At 31.2% G+C, this 22695-nt stretch overlaps 3 protein-coding genes and 1 pseudogene across 14 annotated transcripts in view; 2 read left to right on the forward strand and 2 right to left on the reverse strand.

Annotated features, from left to right (window-relative positions):
• The window catches only part of LOC145185837 (uracil phosphoribosyltransferase pseudogene), a 40137-nt pseudogene extending 22332 nt beyond the window's left edge, over positions 1 to 17805 (reverse strand). Inside the window, exon 1 of one of the 2 annotated variants that reach the window (XR_016455768.1) lies at positions 17777 to 17805. The product of XR_016455768.1 is annotated as a uracil phosphoribosyltransferase pseudogene, transcript variant X3 (transcript). The remainder of the gene's footprint in view (positions 1 to 17776) is intronic. The other variant, XR_016455770.1, reaches the window with a different exon arrangement.
• The window catches only part of LOC145185810 (putative E3 ubiquitin-protein ligase HERC1), a 98001-nt gene extending 80183 nt beyond the window's left edge, over positions 1 to 17818 (reverse strand). For 2 of the 4 annotated variants that reach the window (XM_090098257.1, XM_090098255.1), the window contains exon 1: positions 17777 to 17817. The gene's annotated coding sequence lies outside the window, so the exon portion shown is untranslated. Of the gene's footprint in view, positions 1 to 17776 lie in introns of all 4 variants that reach the window. The other 2 variants (XM_090098256.1, XM_090098254.1) reach the window with 2 other exon arrangements.
• On the forward strand, positions 177 to 7401 carry LOC149883507 (uncharacterized). 7 transcript variants are annotated; one of them, XM_090098181.1, is made up of 6 exons: positions 337 to 557; positions 1549 to 1597; positions 5019 to 5363; positions 5574 to 5918; positions 6040 to 6240; positions 6865 to 7401. In XM_090098181.1, exons 3-6 carry the CDS (start codon positions 5117 to 5119, stop codon positions 7308 to 7310), a joined length of 1239 nt encoding a protein of 412 aa, XP_089954307.1. In that variant the 5' UTR covers positions 337 to 557; positions 1549 to 1597; positions 5019 to 5116; the 3' UTR covers positions 7311 to 7401. The 7 variants fall into 7 exon arrangements, with proteins under 7 accessions (XP_089954303.1, XP_089954304.1, XP_089954307.1 ...); XM_090098183.1 differs by having other exon boundaries at positions 6046 to 6240; XM_090098179.1 differs by lacking the exon at positions 337 to 557 and adding an exon at positions 713 to 924.
• A 1849-nt stretch (positions 17819 to 19667) lies between the features above and the next one.
• Positions 19668 to 22246, forward strand: LOC145188295 (general transcription factor II-I repeat domain-containing protein 2A-like). Its single transcript, XM_090097530.1, has 2 exons — positions 19668 to 19707; positions 21651 to 22246. Exons 1-2 carry the CDS (start codon positions 19668 to 19670, stop codon positions 22244 to 22246), a joined length of 636 nt encoding a protein of 211 aa, XP_089953656.1.
• The last annotated feature ends 449 nt before the right edge of the window (positions 22247 to 22695 follow it).

Below are 22695 nucleotides of genomic sequence, written 5' to 3' on the forward strand. Positions count from 1 at the left end.
ACTAATTTGGTTTGCAATACTTATTAGTTGGCTTTTGTCATAACCATCTCGTTTTGTAAATGCAAATCGCATCATATGGAGTAATCTCTGTGAACGTAACCTTTAAATATTGCACTTAAAATTTTTGGGTCGTGATTTGAGTGAGGTTTAATTTGAATATTCGTAATGGCTTCTTTCCTGTAAACTTTAAACTCGTAATTACCTTTGATGTTATTCATAACCGTTACGTCGAGAAAGTTTCAAGTTTTGTTTTCATTTTCGATTTCGATTGTGTATTGGATTGCAGGGTATAGTTTATTCAAAATAAATTGGAATTGCTCTGCTTCCTGAATCTTTGAAAATCTAGCATGACTATCATCAACATATCTTAGATAGGATTTTAAATCAAGAGGAGGGTTTAATACTTTTGCAATATTAAAAGCATTTTCTTCGTCGTATTGTAAAAAAGATTCTGCCAGTATGACCATGAACGAAAAGATCAATAGAACCGGAATTCTCCAACTCATGAATTTCTTCGCTCCACAAAAAATAACACCGATGTTAACAAAGTTCTATCAGCTTTTTAGCAAAATTATCAAATTTTTGTGTTAAATGTAAAAATGTTTTGATATTTTCTTGAAATGTTATTGTGTATTGTGTCAATCTTCTGAGCTTTAAAAAATTTTTTTTGTTAAGAAATAATTTCTTTAAGGATTTAGTTCCTTTCTTTTTTAGACCAGAATTTTCAAATTAAAAAAGTCTGATTTTCTATTTTATTTTTTAATAAAAAACATCAGTACAGTCCCCCAGAGAGTTTGTCAATGATATAACTACAAATAAAAAAAAAAAAAAAAAAAATCAGCTTACTTAGTTGGAGGTGTTTTGGAAAGTTTAATTTTGTAATGGTAGTGTGTAAACCTTATATGATGTTCAACCGCAAGAAAGGCAAGTGCTATTTATTTTACATGCATGACTAATCAGCTAAATGGTTATTTAGAATAATGCACAGTACATGGACTTTTTGATTATAAATTTGTCAAGTTCTCAAACTAGTTGAATGTCTACACTAGCAAAAAGCTTTTCCTGAGAAGTATTTAATATAAAGTATTCACAATATAATACTTATAAGTCCTATCATAATTACACGTTTGGACAAAATCAGATGGAGCTTTATAAGTTTGGCATCTGAAAGATTCTCCTCTTACACTTCCTTTTAGATAAATCTACTAAATAAATGAAAAAAATTTCTTAGTTTTGTTTTCAAAGTACCAGTTAAAAGTAACAAGCAAAATGGCATCCTATGTGCAAAGAAGAAAGAGAGATACTTAAAGCTTTATAGCTCATGCATTGAACAATTTTTTGATATACAAAGATAATAATACTTAAAAAGTAGTAAATAATATATTAAACACTATCACACATCAAACAACAGATCTGTTTTTTAACCTTGGAAATGGTACATTTTGACATAAGGCATATTGGTTTATCTGCATTGTATATATGGTGGACTCTGTTTGTTCTAGCTGATGGAAATACTGAAGGTAAAAGTTTGTTAACATTTTCTTTTAGGTTTCCAAAAGTAGAAACTTTTTCTATCACCAGATAGATTGGTGCTTTGGTAAGTAGGTAGCTAGGTCAGGTAGTTGTAGGAAAGTTATGGCTTTTTGTGTTTGTTTGTTTTTGTTTTTTTTTACTGAAACTTCCGCTGAAGATTAACAAAATAAAAAGATAATATTTTGTGCCAGAAAAACTTCCAATTTTTACTATAGTTCAAAAACTATTTGTAAATAATGAAAAATTTGAGAGAGTGGAGCTAGTTGAAGCAAGGGAATAGAAAAAATGCATTTAGTTATAGAAAGAATGTATAATTCAGTTCATGTTTTTACTTTTGATTTTCCTGTATCTATCATTGAAATACAATGATGTTTTAACTTTTGAATATTCTCAAAAAAACTAATTTAAAGTTGTGTAAAATGTTTCAAAGTATTAAAAAAAAGCTAAACCATTTGAAATGTAAACGTTATCTTTTTTTTACAATTTTAATTTCTTTCCTTTTTTTTTTTATACCTAGCAGTGGTTGACTTATTTATGTTGTTTTCGATTTTTGAAACTGTTTAAGCAACTGTTTAAATTCAATTTCTGTTTTGGTTTAAGCAAAAGCCAAGAAATGTTTTGAAACAGCTGCTTATCTTATCTTGAAAATCAGTACAGTGCCACATTTATTCTGTTTTATCTTTACAAAGCTAAATAACAAACATTAAATGGAATTTTTCATGCTTTTTGTTAAAATATAAAACAATAAATACAAATATAATGCATTATTCTTTGTCATTACTTATAACTTAAAATATAAAAAAAAAACTTTTTACTATTATCTAACATCTGCTATCTACCATTTTATATTATTATATATTACCTAACATTTATTTAGTTTTGAAATTCAATTCTATAGATGGTCCTGTTAGATTTTTCTAGTGAAAAATATCCTTGCATGAATTACAGCAGTTTGAAAAGGTTATCAAAAACAACCCTATGTAATCACGTTTCATATATGGGAATTGAAAATTTGGATTTAATCATTGGCCTGGAATATGAAGAGCATAATTCAATCTGATCTAAACAGCATGAACTTAGATTCATTATTCCAGAGAATTATTGCACAGTTCTCTGAAGTCAGTTTACGCATTGCTTAGCAGCCTTCTGAATAATAATTGATGGCTTATAAGTAATTTGAATTGCTAATAAATATTTTAAATGCTCAACACATTATGTATATAGCTGAGAGTTGGATATGTTGAGTGGCTATCTGAGGTTGTATTTGGAGGATGGTCTTGATAATCTCTTTGGTGTCCAAAAACTAGCCTCTGGAACAGACCATTATGAATCCATCACAATATATAATCTTAAGAGTCACTGAGACTCACTGATAAAGTTCATGCATTAAGCTTTGATACAACATCTGCCAATAACGGACGCTACTAAAAAGAAACATTCAAAAGTCAAAGTATGTGTTTAATTTCACAAAAGAAGGAAAAATCTCAGATTGATCAATTCATGCAGTATAGTACTCTTCTTTATAGTAAGGTTTGGGCAAAAGCTCCACTTGCCATTAAAGCTCCATTACAAGACATATTGCTGTGATCAAAATGGGAAGGTTTGAATCAGTTGATTGTCAAGTAAATGTCACTGAAAGAAAAGTCCTGAAAAATCAGTTGGGGCACCCTTCGTATGAGATTGTAGGCCTAGGCTATTCTCCAACAAACTTTCTGTAGCAAGAAAGATGAAGATTGCCAATAGAATAACTAGCATGTCAATAGAATAACTGAAATGGAATGCAACCCAGTAAACATGTTCACTGCTCTCATACCTTAAGATTGCTGAATCCTTTCTAAAACCGGAATGAAAATGAAGATTACAAGCCAACCCTCTCTCTGTTGAACCCTCTCTCTTTATGGAAGAAAGAGGATTCAACACTTAAGAGGGATATGAAGTTATTTGAAGGCTTTAAAACCTGATTCTTTACAAACAATGAAGAAAAAAAGTAGTTCCTTCAAGTGATTGAAGAAAATCAAAAAACCATCCTCACTCAGACTTCAAAGAAGTCTACTATTGTTCAAGTTATTGAGAATGTTAGAGAAATATAAGAGAATGTTACAAAAAGCAAGTAACAAGCTGAACATTAAATATTACTGATCATGGATGATGTTTGATCAAACATTTCAAACAGTGAACTCCTAGTGTTAAGTCCCAAACAAAGTGTGGTCTCACTAGTCTGTTTAAGTAGTTTTCAATCAAAAAAATTCAAAAATCTTTATGTTTTGTTTGTGTAACTTACAATGACATCTATGCTCTACTGTTGACAGTTCAAGCGGTTTGCATTCAACTTATAGACATATAACACATAAACAAAATTCCTTGAGCATCACCTTCTGATTGGAACAGTGAGCTTAAATTTTGCCTAAATAATAGTATTGATAGGTCTAAATAACCAAGAGGGTGCCCAGATTCCTAGCTTCAAATAATTTTTTTTCCATATGTGTGTAGACTACTTTAATACTGGCAGTCTGTTTTTCCATATGTGTGTAGACTACTTTAATACTGGCAGATTGTTTTTGTGGTAACTGGTTGTGGTTCTGAGCATCTTTTGTTTAAATGCTTGATGATTCCCTTTTGTTTCAATGCTTGGTGATTCCCTTTTGTTTCAATGCTTGATGATTCCCTTTTGTTTCAATGCTTGATGATTTCCTTTTGTTTCAATGCTTGATGATTCCCTTTTGTTTCAATGCTTGATGCATTCCCTTTTGTTTCAATGCTTGATGATTCCCTTTTGTTTCAATGCTTGATGCATTCCCTTTTGTTTCAATGCTTGATGATTCCCTTTTGTTTCAATGCTTGATGCATTCCCTTTTGTTTCAATGCTTGATGATTCCCTTTTGTTTCAATGCTTGATGCATTCCCTTTTGTTTCAATGCTTGATGCATTCCCTTTTGTTTCAATGCTTGATGCATTCCCTTTTGTTTCAATGCTTGATGCATTCCCTTTTGTTTCAATGCTTGATGCATTCCCTCACTTAGAGAAATGAACAAATAGAAATGGACAGAGAAATAGACAATGAGAAATGGATAGTTTAAAGTGAAATTAAACTCAGATACTCTCTGCCATAAGAATTTCATTAGGTTAGATCAGCTCAAGTAATCAAGTTTTTTACAAGAAAAGTCAGCTCTTTTTATGTTTTCCATACTAATTTACTTGGTGTATGATGTTTTTATGCGTAACTGTTTGAATAATCAAGTTTTTCAGAGGGAAAGTAGTTTATTATTTCTAATTTTCTTTTGTAAAGAAAAGCTCTTTATAAATATTTTTTGTAGTATAAAAAAATTGCAGGAATTTTTTGCACAAAATATTAGTTTTTTTTATTATTATTAATCTTCTGTGAAAGTTTCAGTCTAATTAAATGGAAAAAAAAAAATAATAAAAAACTAAAAAAAAAAAGCATTCCCAATTTTGTTCTTAACTGTTTGTACACATTTATATTTCAGTGTGGATAGCTTCATTTAAGAAGACTAGCTGCTGCTCAAGTGTGAACTATCTCAACGAAAATGTTGTTCTGTCATGTGATGTTAGGAAGTATGTCCCCATGGAAACTTTCATTATTTTTCAACATTATTCTAATGGAACTTTGCAAAGCTTAAAAGAAAAAGAAAATAAGTTTCTTTGGAGTACAGTTGACAAATTTAATTACAGATCAGTTCGTAATTTGACTATATATAATGTCACAGAGAATGATCTCAATGACTATTTTTGTGTTGTCTTTGGGGGGACCTATAATATCTCAGAGTTAGCAAGAGAGAAGTTTGTTTTATCAAACATTGTTAAAAGAAATGGTAAAATAATTTTTATTCATACTTTTATTTTGTTTTTGATGTTTATTTTTTCTACACTTTTCTATTTTTTTAAGATGAAAAGTTATGTGTTAAGTGCAAATGATAAAAACTGGCAAATTGAATGTAGCTTCATATCTAGAAATGCTTGTTATGTTAGAAGAAAATAAACTGTTGAAAAACCAAATCTGTCTACACATATTTGTATTTCAGTTTGGATTACTTCATTTAAGAAGACTAGTTGCTGCTCGAGTGTGAACTATCTAAATGAAAATGTTGTTCTCACATGTGATGTTAGAAAGAATGCTTCCATAGATACTGAAATTATATTTCAACATTATTCTAATGGAACTTTGCAAGACTTAAAAGAAAAAAAAAAAAAGTTACTTTGGAGTTCAGTTGACAAATTTGATTACAGATCAGTTCGTAATTTGACTATATATAATGTCACAGAGAATGATCTCAATGACTATTTTTGTGTTGTCTTTGGGGGAACACATAATACATCAGAATTAGCAAGAGAGAAGTTTGTTTTATCGAATATTCTTAAAAAAAATGGTAAAAACTTTTATTTCATTCCGATTTTTTCTTTGTTTTTTTTTTTTTTTAATATTTTTCTGTTTATCATTTAAATCAAAAAGAATCTATTGATTTATTTTTCAAGTATTTTAATATTAAGTTACAGATTCCACTACCAAGAACTCAAGAGTTATAATATTTGCAGCAAGTTATGCGGCTTTGATTTTCTTTGTTTTGCTGACTGTGAAAGTTTTGCTTTTCAACAACAAGCACAAGAAGGGGATTAAAGAAACGGATTGTTTTAAAATCGAGTTTTGTTATAAAGTTTTCGAAAAAAGCAACCTGTGTTCTGAACCGAATGGTATGTCTTGTTTTTTTTTGTTTTCTTTTTCAAAATTTTCACGTATTTCGTTGCTTTTTTTTATTATATTTAAATCAATAAATGTAACCAACATTATCAAAAAAATGTCAACAACATTATCAAAAAAGGAAGTCAAATCCGTCAAAACGCGTTTCCCAATCTGTATTTATTCGTAACCTGTGGAGTCTATACACAAAAAGAGGCATCGATTGATTCATCGCTAAGCTTAGTGTGTGCATATTTAATTCTAAGTCCCACTAATGAAAGTACTCTTTCAGTAGTTTCTGTTAGAGGCCAGAACAGTAAAACAGCAACAGTACAATCCATGAATGCAAATTAAGAAAATATTACGATTAATTTCACGCTGAAATTCCATCGATATATTTAGATAACAAAAAATTGTTACCATAGTATCATCGTTACTGTCGTAAAACCGTCAGTCCCTATTATCACTTTTCTCACAATAGTCACGACCGTGGTTGTACTGCGATTGCGGTTACCGCGTCATTCTTATCCCAAGTAAGAAGCAAAAAAAAAAAGATGAAAATAGAAAAGTTGCTAATGCAAAATTTAAAATTTAAAATTTAGTTTTTTGAAGATATAGGAATGTTTTTTTTTTATTAGATTCATTCGAGAATGTCGAACTAAATAGTAGTTATGACGTAAATATCTGTTATGCTCCTGAGAATAGTGACTGGGTTCTAAATACGCTCGTAACAGGACTCGAAGGGAAAGGATGTAAAACACGTGTTAATATCAGAGACGATGGTGTTGGGGATTTTGTTGCTGAAAGCGTTGCAAATGCTGTTTCAAGTAGCAAGCATACCGTTGCAGTGATTTCCCCTGACTTTCTGAAAAATAATAAATGTATAAAAACAATTGAGAGGGCTTCGTCATGTGTTGTTTCACACCAAGTGATACCTATCTTATACCAACCTGTATCCACTATTCCTTCAATTTTAAAGGATAAGACTTATTTAGAATGGTGTCATGAAGATGTTCAACCACACTTTTGGAAAAACCTCCTTCAAGCTTTAGGCAAAAAAGAACTTTTAGATTTACAAACATAAAATTAAAAGATATGAGTAATTTATTTTAATTTATTGGAAAAAACTATTGTAAATTATTATGCAAAATATATCCTAAATATTTCTTACTAAATATTTCTTACTAAATATTTCTTACTAAATATTTCTTACTAAATATATCCTTGTAGATATCACTTGTTAACTGCACATAATTTCTAATGACCTTTTCCTGTTAGAAAACGTTTATAACTAAGCATATTTTATTTGCTACATTCTGAGAGTTACCTTTACCAAGGCCAAGAATCTTTTAGGGTTCTCTATGAAACCGTTTAAAATCATTAGGAGTTCTTTTGATTTAATTCGGAGGAGTTCTTAAAGTGCTTTAAAAACAAAGTCCATTCAACTTTATTCCATCTTATTATCTATTGTAAATCTGTTAATTATGTTAATTGTGTAGAAGTCGTTTTTAAAATTATTTTTACCTTTGTTTTGCAACAAGCTTATTGAACTTTGCAAAACTAATTAACATAATTATGTGACAAGCATCATACTTTAATCTGAATAAAACAAACACTTACAATTTTTTAAAGCAAATACCAATTACAAAATACAGCAAATACCCTTGCGATTCAACTTGTCAGGATTCCTACAGAGCCTGTTTTCCTGCTCTTTCCTGTTTGGTAGATTTTCTTTCTGTTATTTGACCTGTTTTTCAAGCGTCTAACTGCTTGTATTTTTTAAAGTTTTACTGGTTTAGGAGGCAACCGAGACAAAATTGATTGAAAAAAGTTTCTCTATCAGAAATCTGTCCTGAAAGTTCTGTTCACGAGTTTTTCAATAAAAATTTACTCATATTCTTCTACTTAGAAATCAGCTTTTTTACTAGAACGTTTGTTTAACTTTAAGTTCAAATTGGTGATTACTTAGTTTTCATTTTATGAAAAAGGTAATTTTAAGATAACAAAGCAGGAGTTAAGTTTATGAATTAATTTTGTTTTTTATTTGAGTATGAATGGTTAAAATAAAGATTTTAATATGGATGATTCGAGTTTCAATAAATTCTTCATGAAAACGATAGAGAATGGTCTTAACAAAAAGGACAAATTTTTTATCAATAAAGGGTCAAGACCGCTCCATACTGCTTCTAATAGGTTTTTGGAAGGTTTGAAAGCATCTCCAAAAAGGTCGATTTGCATAGTTTTCACTGAACTTCTAAAGAGTGACACAGGGATAGAAACTATCCCCATCCCCATCGAGCCTGTCCCCATCCCCACTAAATCCCCATCAGGTTTGTCCCCATCCCCATTGTTTCTGCTTCTCCCCATCAATCACCGCATCAGAAAAAATAATTCATATACAATAATTTTATCTTAATATTTTATGAAAACAAAATTGAAAATGATCGTTCTGATGATGTGCTTGTTGCTGACATTGACAAAACTGTTTGTGCAACCTGTGACAAATTTAAGTCTTGTTTTATTTTTCCAATAAGAAGAGATGTTTTCATCAGAATCTGTGCTGTACCATTCCCTGTCAACTTCATTGTCATTTTCAGTCTCTTCAGTCTGTTCCTGTCAACTTCATTTATAGCAGCTTCTTCACTTTCAAATAAATCCACACAAAAATCACTTAAATCATCTTTATGCATTTCCGTCTTTTTTTCCAAGAAGACTAAGAAGGCTGGTCTGACTAGAGGCAACTCATCTATCATGCTTGCTCGTTCAAATAAAACAATTTCCTTTAAAGCTTATTATCTTGTTCTATTGCTGACAAAGTTGTTATATCATCAATATTTGTTATCAATATTTGTTGATGCTGATTGCAACATATTTAGTTGAGAATTCCACCTTGTTTAAACAGATTTCTTAACTGATATTTGCAGTTGATTTTGAATCTTGAAACGTTTTATGTGTGTTACTATCTCCTTGCATCTGGCAATAAGTTTTATCAAATATCTCTTGTTTACATAGCTTTTGGGCTTTTTCTCTTCAAAATTTGACTTTGGAACTAATTGAACATGATACAGCCAACGCGTTACCACACGCGGACTTTTCCGTGAATAACATATTTTTCTTAGACACGTGACATTGATCATTGGGTTCTTAACATTTTTTATGTGAAGTGGTTCATTGCATAGTTTAACTTACAACATTACTAATCATTATTGCGAAATGCATGTGGAACGTTTATTTAAACTCGTAAGCAATCTTTTATTTTGATAAGTAAATTTATTTCAAATTTATTTGTAATAATTTGTAATAATTTGCATATACATATAGAGGTTAGTACATAAAATGGTTTCCAAAACCGAAGCAGAGGGGCATCTTTCACTTCTAGTCTATGAAACAAAACCAAATTTAGGTTGTCCCCACAACATGGAATCCAAACTGTCATCGTTTTTTGAAATAAGTTTGCCTAACGTTAATTTAACCTTATGTCTAATTATTTATCAAAATAGAAATTATTATAAGTTCTACCTAAGTAAACGTACAAACTTATCAAATTTAATAAAACAAATAATACAAAATAACAAACAGCTCTCGCATCCTTCGCCTATGACAGAAATAAATACTTTATAAAAGATAAAAAACTAAATATTTAATTGAAGATTACAAAATATTTATTTGGCGCTTGGAGTTTATTTAAAGCAGTTTGATAAAAAGGCGCGTCAAATTTTTTGTGAAAAGTCGATTATCGTTTCCGCAGAAATAACTAGAAATCTGTTTCCGCTACCGCTGTATTACCAAGCTGGTAATTACCGTTCCCGCAGTATAACCGTAAAAATTTTTCCGACCCGCCTTAATTATAGCGGTATTACAGCATTTCCAATTACCGCGTCACTCTCTATTAGCTACGAGGTATTCACTGTGCTATAAGGTCAGCTAATTTTAAAATTTGTCTCAACTCACTTGATAAGCATCCAGGGCATATTGGAGAGGGTGATGGAGCAGTTTGACAAGATGCGAGTGTTTTTTGAAGTTCAAGCAATTAAAAAAAGATTTAAGGCTAAAGCAGGTATTGCAGCATCTGAAATATACATTCGTATTAAGAAAACTCTAAACAAAATATTTCCGCACAATAATTAACCATATGGAAGAACCCTGCTAACACAAAACGTTTAAGAAACATTCGTAGAACGTTAGAAACGGTAGGGTACGTTCTAAAAACGTTCTTAGAACATTTCCAACGTTCTTCGAACGTACTTGAACGTTTTGTGTTAGCTGGGATGGTACAAGTTCTTTTTATTTCAAAAATCCAGGAAGGAGTTCCCAATTTGAAGAATTTATTTTAATCCATTCCATTTTAAGCATGCTGAGCAATTCAATTTATCAAATAAAAACCAACTCTCTGGTCCGACAAGTTCAGAAAGAAGCTTTGTATGACCATTTACTACAATCTGTGGCATTGCTTTACCTTTATTACTTTTATTCATCTCAGTTAGATAGCAGAAATGATTCTGCTTTGAATTGAAGACTTAGCAGAATTAGGGTTTCTATATATGTACTGAATCATATCATCAAGTTTGTGAAATTGAGCAGTACTGTCCAAGGGGGGCTTTAACAAACCAAATTCTACAGAATACTGAAATGAACTCACCCATTTGTTTAATGACAACTGAACCATAGCAGATACCAAATCAGGTGCAAAGATCTGAATTTGTGGTAGTAGAAAGTCAAATGTAAAATAATAAATAGCTTTGGCTATAAACCGGGTATGATGACAAGCAATTGGCATATGGAACCTAAAGTTGGTTACTGATCCCCCAAGCCAAACAATGCTGAGTTCTTCTTTTAATCTCTTAAGATCTGTGTAACATATGCCGTTCCTCAATTTTTCATTCCAACTCTGTTTCAATTTCTCAAATAGTGGCTCAGTTGGACTTAAGGTTTTTGTCCTTTCAGTAATAGAATTGCAGAAATGCTAAAAAGTTTAAAATAAGCTTTATAAGTTTTGATTTTAATTTGGCTCTTGCATAAGATATCAATAAAAATATATTACACTTGATACCTTGATGTAAAGCTCATACATATGATGCCTGCAAGCTAACCATCCCATAGCTTTTCCCATGTACTTCTATAGTTGTGTACAAACACCATTTAACCATCCAGTGTTTGTGGCAGTTGTATCAAATGACAGAAATTCAACCATATCAAATAACTCTCATTTTTCAAGGATTTCTTGAATTGCTTTCGCTTGTGTGCTTGCTTTATCATCGTCAACAATGCCAAAAAGTTGAGCATCAGGAATGGCTGGACTGGTAATGATAACAGCTACTCTCAATTTTTTTTCTGCCTTGACCTGTATTTTCAGAAATTATCCTTGAATCAAAATGTAACCTAAGACATTTATTTTTATCAAGATATTTAAACCTTTTCCTGATTTTTTGAGCATTTTTGTTAACTTTTTGCTTTTTCTGCCTCTGCAAACTGCTCTGTGATATTGTTGGCTTCTTGTTTCTGAGAGATCAATACTACCTCCGCTATTATTTATGATTGCTACTGGTGCAGTTGAAGATGTTTTCCAAACCTTGAAAATAAAATTCCTATGTCCTTCCCAATTGCTTTTGGAATAAGAAGAGGTATAAAATCAGAACCTCTGAATTTTTTTCCGGGAATAAAAAAATCTCAATCAGATTAACATGTTAAAAATTGTTATCAGCATTAATACAGCTAACCTTCTTCAATCTCTCTTTTTTCTGGATCTTCTTTCTGGATCTTCTTTTCTCTCTTTTTTCTGGATCCTCTTTTCTCGTTCCTTCTTCTATTCCCTCTCTCTTTTGAAGCCTATTATATCTTGCTTTGAACTTAGTGCCTTTGCAAGAAATTGCACTCTTGATCCTCTTTGATCTTGCAGAAAAACTAGATCTTCTTGTCGTGCTTTTATATCCTTGTTGCTATTTTTCAGAATTTGTTCATCAAAATACGAGCAATTTCAAATATTTTATCTAACTTGTTTGTAAACTCCTCCCTCTTTTTATTGCTTTTGCACCAATGTGATGCTTACATTTTTCCAGTTTCATTCTTTCAGCTTCTAAAGCCACTATTTTCGCTTTAAACAAATGATATTTAGATGGGTCCACTAAACCTCTATACATATTCAAACGGCACAAGTATTTTTATTTTTTTTTTTTGGTTTTACTTCCGACCGGCTAAAATGCCCAACAGAAGCGTACCACCCCCTACCTCATCGGTCTTACAAACACTTAAATTCGCAATAAAAGAAACCATGGTATGGTTAATTATTACTTTCGTTTTTTTTGATGGCTTTTATGTCTCCCTCAAGAGCAAAGTTGTTAAAACTTACATTTCAAAATATGAAATTTAGGGTGAATTCAGGGTATTTGAGGGCGAATGAAAATACTTTTTTGAAATTGTTTTTTTTTTCATAGTCCTTTGTCATGCATCTTTATTTTAAAAGGGAATACCCTTGGGATTTTTGTTTATTTTTTAGTAAAACGATCTTTACGAGAGGAAAAAAAAAAGAAAAATCTCTGTTACACAAGAAGTTAAGTATATTGGTCAGTTACGATCAAAAACTCATTTAAAATGCATTATAATTGTAATTTAACGCAATGATATTATGTACTATAATTATAATTTTTTGTTTTGTTTTCTGTTGTACACGAGAAGGAGTCAATGAGTTTATAAAGTTAATTTATTTCGTATCAGTTTCTCAGACACTCTTGCAAGAAAAAAAACGAAAGATTGTCTCAAATAATTTGCACTCGTGCAAAACCTGAAGAAACAACTCATCAACTATGTTTTTCTCATGGAATCCGCTTGTCAGTAGTTGATGCACTCATTGATATCCAAATAATAAAATAATCTAGTAGAAATTTCATGACTTAATAATAATAAATTCATTAATAATAAAATAATCTAGTAGAAGAATTTTTGTAATAACAACATAGAAGAAGACATAAAGAAGTTGATGATGATAACAATAAAACGAATTATCAAACTTCTGTCAACTGGAAAAAAAATTACCACTTTACGAAGGAGCCATCTTCGACGCTGTTTTTCTTAATGATTTTGGAAAAAAAATAGTTTTAATTTTGGATAAACAAACACGTTGTATTTCAAAACAATTTCAAAACTTCTTGAAATTGGACCAGGGAAAAATACTGCATTTTAATGCATTGGAAGTGCTACCAGCTGATACTGACAATAAAACTCTAGATACTTGGAGACTGTTTAAGACAATAAAACTGCTAGATACTTGGACAATAAAACTGCTAGATACTAGATACCTGACAATAAAACTGCTAGATACTTGAAGACTGTTTAGGACAATAAAACTGCTAGATACTAGATACCTGACAATAAAACTGCTAGATACTTGGAGACTGTATTGAAGCTGGCACAAACTTTTTTTTGTAAAAGAGATACTACTGTATTTGGAGGTAAAAAAAACTTGTTTATTTGAACAAAATTAAAAGATCAATATACAACAATTATGATAATAATCATAATTCTGAAATTTTTGAGTAAATCATAAAAATAATTTCCGAAAAAAGAAAAAATGGAGTCGCAGGCTTTTTAAGATGATCGTCCTGATGATGTGGTTGTTGCTGGAATTGACTACACTAATTGTGCTACCTGTGAAAAATGATCTTGATAATACTTGGAGGCACTAAATCAGTATGATTACGCTCAAAAAGATTCTGTTTTAAATGAAGAATCAATTTAGAGGATATAAGTAGCTTGGGTTCTCACTTTATAACTTATGTCAACATAAAAAACATTTAAAAACTTTGAAGGGAGAGTTTTCATTAAATAAAATGAAATGAAACTAAAAGATAAAAATCACCTTCTTTAAAAAAGTATTTGTTTCTTCTAATAAGTAAAAAAAAAAAAAAAAAGTAAGAAAAGCAATCAGACAAACATTAAAGTGAACACTTGAATAAAACTTTGTTGTTAAATTTAGTAATGCGCAAAAAAAGTTTTGTACCCGGTATTGATTAAAAGCATCATTTCATTTATTTTGAAAATAGCAACTGCTAAATTCTTTAGTTTTCAAGGAAATATATGTCAATTGTAAACAAAAGCGCCTATGTAGAAATTTCCAGATTTATTGATTTCCAGAAAGACTTTTATTTTAATCTTTTACCTACGGAAATTACAGGCAGCTTTTTGTTAATGTGTAGACGCGCATACCTTCATATCATGCTTCAACGCTTTTGCTTAATTAATGTTTCTATTTTGCCCATCCCTCCCCTTCCTTCCCGCATAAGATTTGAAGGAGATTGAACTATCAGTAGAACAATCCTTATAAAGTACGAAGGAGTCCAAGTATAATTGGAATACTCTAATTAAAGGTGAAGGATGATTATCATTGTTAGGTCCACAAGGTGAAGACAGCTCATTCAAAAACATACTCCGCCATTCGGTTTGTCTGGAATTGTCCTGATCCACCTTCTATTTGCAGTTGTCATGGTTTGGATTATATATCACTATTGTTGTATTACAATAGACTGTGTCCCCAAATTTATCCCTCTAATTTACTGTTTTATACTTGCTGATCAACCTCTTAAGAATTATCTTCTGAACTTTGAATCGTAATAATATTTCAGTTTTTATGCTGCTATGTCCATGCTTTTGTTTGGAAACTCTTCCTCCATAGCTGACAGTAATTCACAGAAAGGTCTTTCGCTATCTTGTCCAGTCCCAACTTCTGGAATAACATACAACGCTATTTTTTTAACCTCCCACCGATCTCTTTTGCTCCGAGGCTTTTGTTCACTATCTCATATTTTTTGCGACTATTCATAAATTTTTTATCAAATTTAAATCTGAAGATAGTACAGGCCATTCTCTGCCATTAACATGTGGTTTTTTAACAAAGGCACAATTCCATAAACAATTCCGTTTTAGCACCATCAATCAATTTATCTTCTCGATAAATTGCTCTTCTCTAGTTTCAACCACTTTTTTGTGGCTTAAAAACGTACTGAACCATTCCAAAAGGGCGCCCTGTCGTCTTGAAATCTATCAATATAATTTTCCACTCTTTTTGAGATAATGAGTTACTAAAAACTCAGCCGAAGGCCAATGTGTATTTGTCCCATTATTAACCAAAGTTAGAACCGTTGTTTCGAATTTTTGTTTATACGTACTAACATCTCCACATTACTTTCCTTAGATTAATGGATTCCCGACCAAACAAAATTTAAAGAAATTTTGTATGACTGGAATTTATTTGATTTTTTTGAGTTTTTTTTTTTTTTTTGCCAACTTCAAAATAAATATTTTTACTTTAATTGTAAATAATGAACTGAACAAATGTAAAACACATTACATATCAGTATCAACACAAACAAAACTGTACAGAATGATATTTTAAACCAAAGTGTAATGCATTAAAAAAACATGAACGCTACTATAGTGTATTTAGTATTACTTCCAGCGCTGTATTAAAGCATATCAATTTCCATCCTCATCAACTGTAAATTGTGAATAACAACAGGTGTAACAACAAGGCACAAACGGGTTGGTCAAATAACATCAGCAAAATGTGGCACTATTGCTACGATATGCTGTGTAACTAATGCAATTGGGTAACTTTTTGCATGGACGTATAAGTGATGGATGTGCAGCGATATTGTTTTTTTGTGAACCATGCTCGTTGCGTATTGTTAAAAATCTTTTGTTTTAAAGAATAGAAATTAAATTGCATTAAAGTATGTTGGATTCGTTGAAAATTTTTGGTCTCGTCTAACCAGTCACATCAACTTCCTATTAGTTATTCAAGATAACAGCAATAGAACCAAATTTGAAGCTTAATTTTATATAGCTAGACATTCTTAATACTTTAAGAAATAACGCTGATGATAATAAAAAAATCAAGATCATTTACTTAATTACTTTAGTACATGTATAACTAGAGATATAGTAAATAATACAAAATATCAACTAGTTTTGTAGCCACCTTAAGTAGGTACGTGCGTATCTGAGTTTTTACGGCACCGATTTTAAAAACAAAAACTGTGACCTTTTTTTTCACAGCGTGCTCGAAGTCGGTGTGGTAATGATGTATTTATTTGTCTTTTTTTTTAGAATTTTATATCAGCTTAGACTTTATTAAAAAAGTAGAATGTTTTATGTTGAATAAATTATGGTTTTTTTTTACGTGTAATAAATTTTTCAGTTTTTTTTATTGCTATTTAAAATTGTGTTCCTGTTCTGGCACTGCATTGATATTGAAGGCATGTTGGTACATATTTGAAATTTTCCAGTCAACTGTATAGATCTATTTTCTATGTGCCTGCCAAATTTCATTAAAAAATATTCATGACCACATACCATATTTTTCGACCCAGTGGAGGTACCATTTCCACCTCTTTTAGCGTTACTGTGACTGTTACACTTTATAAAACTGTTTCTGCTATTGTTACTGTTACTTTTTGTTATAAATTCTGTTGTTTTTTTTACAGTTACCAGTGATTTTCATTCGGTTTTAAAATTTCGTTTCTGTTCCGGAGGTGCATTAATATTGAAGGCATGTTGGTACAATTTGAAATTTTACAGGCAACTGTATAGATCTATTTTCTATGTCCCTGCCAAATTTTATTAAAAAATATTCATGACCACATACCCTATTGTTCCACGCAGTGGAGGTATGTATTTCCACTTCCGTTACATATGTTATGGGGAGGGGCGGTTTTTGACAGTAGAGAATTCAGTATATTTGTTTTTTTTATTCATTATAATGATATATTTTATTAGAACTGTTATTTATATATTTACATTTCATTGAAATTCATTAGTAACGATAAAAATAAGGCGAAAACGCTGAGGCTTTCAATATATATATATATATATATATATATATATATATATATATATATATATATATATATATATATATATATATATATATATATATATATATATGTTTCTTTAATTCGAAACTTTTTTAGTTACGTTTTTTAATCGTTTTGCACATTTGAGTATGCAAAATCATGCGCAAATTAACAATGATTCTATTACAAAGCTGCCGTTAGCCGAACGCGAGTTTTATACGAAAGTTGCATTTTTCTTAAGCAATGCTTCATAAAAATAATTTTACTTAAATGAGCATAACTTTTTTTGTAATGATTCTTTTTTCATAAAGTTTTCACCATTTTATTACAAATTCAGAGCTCTTTCGAACCATATATAAAACTTGAATAAATAAATGGTTTGAAATTTTTACACACGTACCTACCTAAAGCAAAATGGTTTCATGTCCAGGGAACTACTCCATCTACTATATTGCTGTAGAGTTCTTGTTTATGAATATTAAAGAATTTTCTATTTTTATGTTTAAAAACAAAAATATATACAGTTTAGAACAAATTTTTTTTTTTTTTTTTTTAATGGGTAGTAAGCCCTTTCGAGCTCTCCACCCTGGGTAAAAATCGAAGAATGAAACTCAGTTAATGTATTTCATAGAAAGAAGGGCGGAAAAAGACCCGAGGAATGCATCAAAACCTCGAGTTCTACACACCACAAGTAATCACTGCATACCTTAATACACAGTGACTAAATTGTAGTATTTTTTTTTCCGTTTTAAGATAAATAACTTATACATGAAATAAATATAAATACAATAAAGAAAGAAACAATTTGTCACAGTTTTAATGAATTCAGCAAAAGCCAATTTATGGCAAACCGCAAGAATAACTAAGTATTTAATATTAACATAACATGATTTACCAGCTATATACAAACCAATTTTTATTTGACAAAAACAAATGGGTTATTATGTGCTTTTTATGATAAATGAAATAATATATGAAATATGAAAAACAAAAACATGAAATATCAGGCCGCATTTTATAACATAATTTTAAATTTGAATAACTTTTTAAAAGGCTTTGCATTATCAAATGAATTATAAAAAAGCCTATTAGAAAATACACCTACTAAAAAATAATGCATAGTGGAATATATATTATGGAGCTTACAGAGTAGTCGAGGCAAAAAATGGCGACATATCGGAAAAAATATTAAAAAAATACACAAAACTAAGGCTGGTGAATAGAGGACCAACGAATTGAATGAAACCAGATCTTGAAAAAAAATTTTATTAAAGCTTTTTCATATTTCGCTATACTTATTTTAGTTATTTTAAAATTATCCTTACAGATCTATTTTATCATTGACGGGCTTTGTTTACACGAAAAAAGTTTTAAAAATTTACAAATGTTCGTCTTGAAAAAATTATAAAATCTGTTCGTGCCGACAACTAATTTCTTTTACCTTGATGTAATTTGTTTAGTAATTTGTAAACTCATGAAGTAGTTAATTTATCATGAACAGCCTTATTAAACAAATAAAGGGTGGTTAAATTTTAAGGGCCGATGTTGAATGTGAACCAAACCTAAACGTAAATTATTTTTCTGTATTTAATGTGTCATTTCTCAATTTCAGACTGACTCAATTTGAACCATGGAAAGTTACACAATCGAGCAACGCGTTAAAGTTGTTCAGGCCTATTATGAAAATGGGCATTCAAATCAAAATGCATATCGTGCACTTCGTGAGTTTTTCGGTCAATTTAATCGTCCAAATGTGCGTACAATCGGAAAAATCGTGCATAAATTTGAGCAAACCGGGTCTGTAGGAGATGTGAAAAGATCAGCGCATGCTCGTACAGCTCGCACTGCCAAAAATATCGCTACTGTTCGCGACAGTGTGGCTGAAGAGCCGTCCACATCAACTCGTCATCGTAGCCAACAATTACACCTCTCACGCTCGTCGATGATGAACATTATGCATAAAGACTTGCATTTACACGCTTACAAAGTGCAGTTGACCCAAGAACTAAAGCCCACTGACCATCTCAAACGTCGTCAATGGTCAGAATGGTGGCAAGAAAAGGCAACCATCGATGATCAATTTCCGACGAAAATCATCTTCAGTGATGAGGCCCATTTTCACCTTAGTGGCTTCGTCAACAAGCAGAATTGCCGCATTTGGGCGAATGTTAATCCGAGAGTGATTGTCGAAAAACCAATGCACCCACAAAGAGTGACTGTTTGGTGTGGTTTATGGGCTGGCGGCATCATCGGACCATATTTTTTCCAAAATGATGCCGGTCTGGCAGTTACTGTGAATGGTGTTCGCTATCGTGAGATGATAACGAACTTTTTATGGCCCGAATTGGACCATATGGATGTGGAGGATATGTGGTTTCAACAGGACGGTGGCACTTGCCACACAGCTAACAAAACAAAGGCTCTTTTGCGCGAAAAATTCAATGGCCGTGTTATCTCACATGCTGGCGATGTCAATTGGCCGCCAAGATCATGTGATTTGACACCGTTGGACTTCTTTCTTTGGGGGTATTTTAAAGAAAAGGTGTACGTTGATAAGCCAGCAACAATTCATGTATTAACGGCATAGAACCTCAATTATGCCTCAGCGTCATCAAAAATTTGCACCATCGGATGGAGGTGTGCCGCCGAGGTCGCGGCGCCCATTTGGCCGATATTTTATTCCATACATAATTGAATCATACCATATTATCATAATAAAAAGATGTTACAATAAATTCCTTAATAATTTGTGCTTTATTCAAATTTAACATCGGCCCTTAAAATTTAACCACCCTTTAGTGTAATATTTTAAACTAATACCACGTGATCAGAGTTTCTATTTTAAACCTGTGGCCAGCCATTTTAGTAGTTTTTTTTGTTGACGGGTGAAAATTTAGAGTTTGTCGGAAACTCGTATGACTCGCTGATTTCTGCGGCCTCTTTGATGTAAAACAATGAGCTGCACGTCCATCTCTTATACGTCCATGCTTTTTGCCATCGGTGTTCAAACCACGAGTTTATTTAAAAAAAAACGATGATAAAAAATAAAGGAACTTCATATGTCGCTTATTCAACAGGTACCAGCCAAAAACTTTGAACTGCACCTGAAGCATTCCGCAAATCAAATGTGCAAAGGATGAGCTAGTACTGCTAATTTTAAGCATTTATGACGTCATTTATAAACAGATTCTGTGGATATTGTTTAAAACGATGATTTTAACATTTTCATCCGAAGGTTGAAGTTAATGAACAACAGTCTCTTGACAGGATTATGTATGGACCATTTTAAAAACTTAACAACAGCGCATGAGTAGCGTATAGCATTACGTTGACTAAGAAAACACTATATCATCAACAGTCATTTTTACATGTTCTAAAATTATGATGAAGCCTGTTGACCAAAATCTTTTGCATTCAAACTTCAGTAAAATCTGTTTAAATTGAATATATCTCTAAATTTCATCTTAAAAATGCTAATAGAAAATAGATATCTCAATTAAAATTTTTTTTGTTATTCAATGTGCCATCTTCCCCTAAATTCTATGGTATTTTTTTTACATATTACGTCACGTTAGTTTTTTACATATTACGTCACGTTATTTTTTTACATATTACGTCACGTTAGTTTTATCATCTTTTCTTGATTATTTCCTTGACACTTTTTATTTACTTTCATCGCGTGATTGTCATAACTATAAAGTAGAGATATCTCACAGGTTTCTTTATAGCTCTTTATAGTTTCTTTATATTTCTCTACATTATAAATTCTATGTATCTCACATATTATATCAGGGTTGTCCAACGCGTGGCCCGCGGGCCAGAAGGTGGCCCTCGTCAGCCTATGGGATGGCCCGCATATCACGGTCCATTAATTTTGAATTTTTATTTTAATAAAAATTTCAAATAACAATAATAAAATAAGTTCTACAGCAACAGCATATTATTTATATATTTATAATTCGAATTATACTTTCGATTTCGATTATACTTTCGCTATATAAATCCGCATTTGAAATAATAAAACGCGCGCTAAATAAAAAACATTATTTTTATATATTTAATAAAGATGGCTTCAGCTAAAAGACGTAGATGTGATACTGAAAGCGGTCATTGGGGTCGTGTATTTAATCCTTCTTGGACAACTGACTATTTTGTTACATGAACAAAGTAATTCTATTATATGTCTAATTTGTTTGGAGAAAATTGCCGTGTGTAAAAGTTATAATGTGAACAGGCACTACACTACAAAACATGCTGTAAGTTATGACAAATTTAAAGGCCAATTTCGAATTGATAAGATTGAATTGTTGAAGAAAACTTTTCTTGCACAACAATCAGTGATGAAAACTAAAGTGATTAGCTCTTACAGTGCTACCAAAATAAGTTTTTTATGGCAGAAGCTATTGCAAAAAGTGGTAAACCTTTTTGTACTGGAGATTTATTAAAAAACTGTTTAAAAATATTTTGTAAAGAGATATGTCCTGAAAAAACACCTACTGTTGGAGATCTTAGCTTCTCGCACCAGACTATTGCTAGAAGAGTTGAAGATCTATCAAAAAATATTGAATTATTATTAAAAGAAAAATTAAATAAATGTGAAGCCTATAGTCTGGCACTGGATGAATCAACAGACAGAGGTGATACTGCTCAGCTAGCCATTTTTATTAGAGGTATAACTAGTAACTTTGAAGTAATTGAAGAACTGTTAGATATTAATCATATGAAGGACACAACAAGAGGAGAAGATATTCTCTCTGAAGTGAAAAAAACATCAGTGAAATTTGAATTACCAGAAAAGAAACTCTGTGGTGTCACTACAGATGGAGCAAGTGCACTAACAGGAAAAAATATTGGATTTATTGCATTACTTAAGAAATCCATTAATTATGAAATTATTTCATATCACTGCATTATACACCAAGAGCAGTTATGTGCAAAAGTATTGGAGATGAAGAATGTTATGGAACTTGTTATTCATACTGTTAACTTTATAAGAAGTCGTGGCCTTAATCACAGACATTTCAAACAATTACTTGAAGGTTGTGGTAGTGAGGCTGAAGATCTAATTTATTTCAGCCAGGTTAGATGGCTTAGTCGAGCTGCTACTCTGAAAAGAGTTTGGATACTATTACCTGAAATAGTATCCAAACTCTTTAGTGCTGTTTCTAAAAATTAAAGGGAAAGACACAAGCTTGCTTGAAAATATTGACTGTCTGAATGATTTGGCATTTTTGATTGACATGACTCAGATGTTAATGGAATTAAATCTTAAGTTGCAGGGTAAAGATCAACTTATTAGTAAATTGTTTGAAAATGTAGAAACATTTGTTTTAAAATTAAAACTTCTGAAACAACAATTAAGTTCTAAAGTACTTGTCCATTTCAAGGCATTATCAGAAAGAAATATTATTACAATTGACTCTGAAAGATATTGTACTCTTATTTTAAAATTAATTGATAAATTTGACACAAGATTCTGTGATTTTAAAAAGGAAAAAAATGAGTTAGACTTATTTGCGCATCCATTTTCCATCAAAGCTGAGACAGAAATGAATTTCAAATGGAATTAATAGAATTGCAAAACAATAAAGATCTTAAAGAAGCCTACAAAGAAGTAGAATTGTT

Source organism: Hydra viridissima, unplaced genomic scaffold (assembly GCF_058129835.1).
Source record: "Hydra viridissima isolate aposymbiotic clone 2 unplaced genomic scaffold, HvirCarnegie_v1 scaffold_9, whole genome shotgun sequence".
Lineage (NCBI taxonomy): Eukaryota > Metazoa > Cnidaria > Hydrozoa > Anthoathecata > Hydridae > Hydra > Hydra viridissima.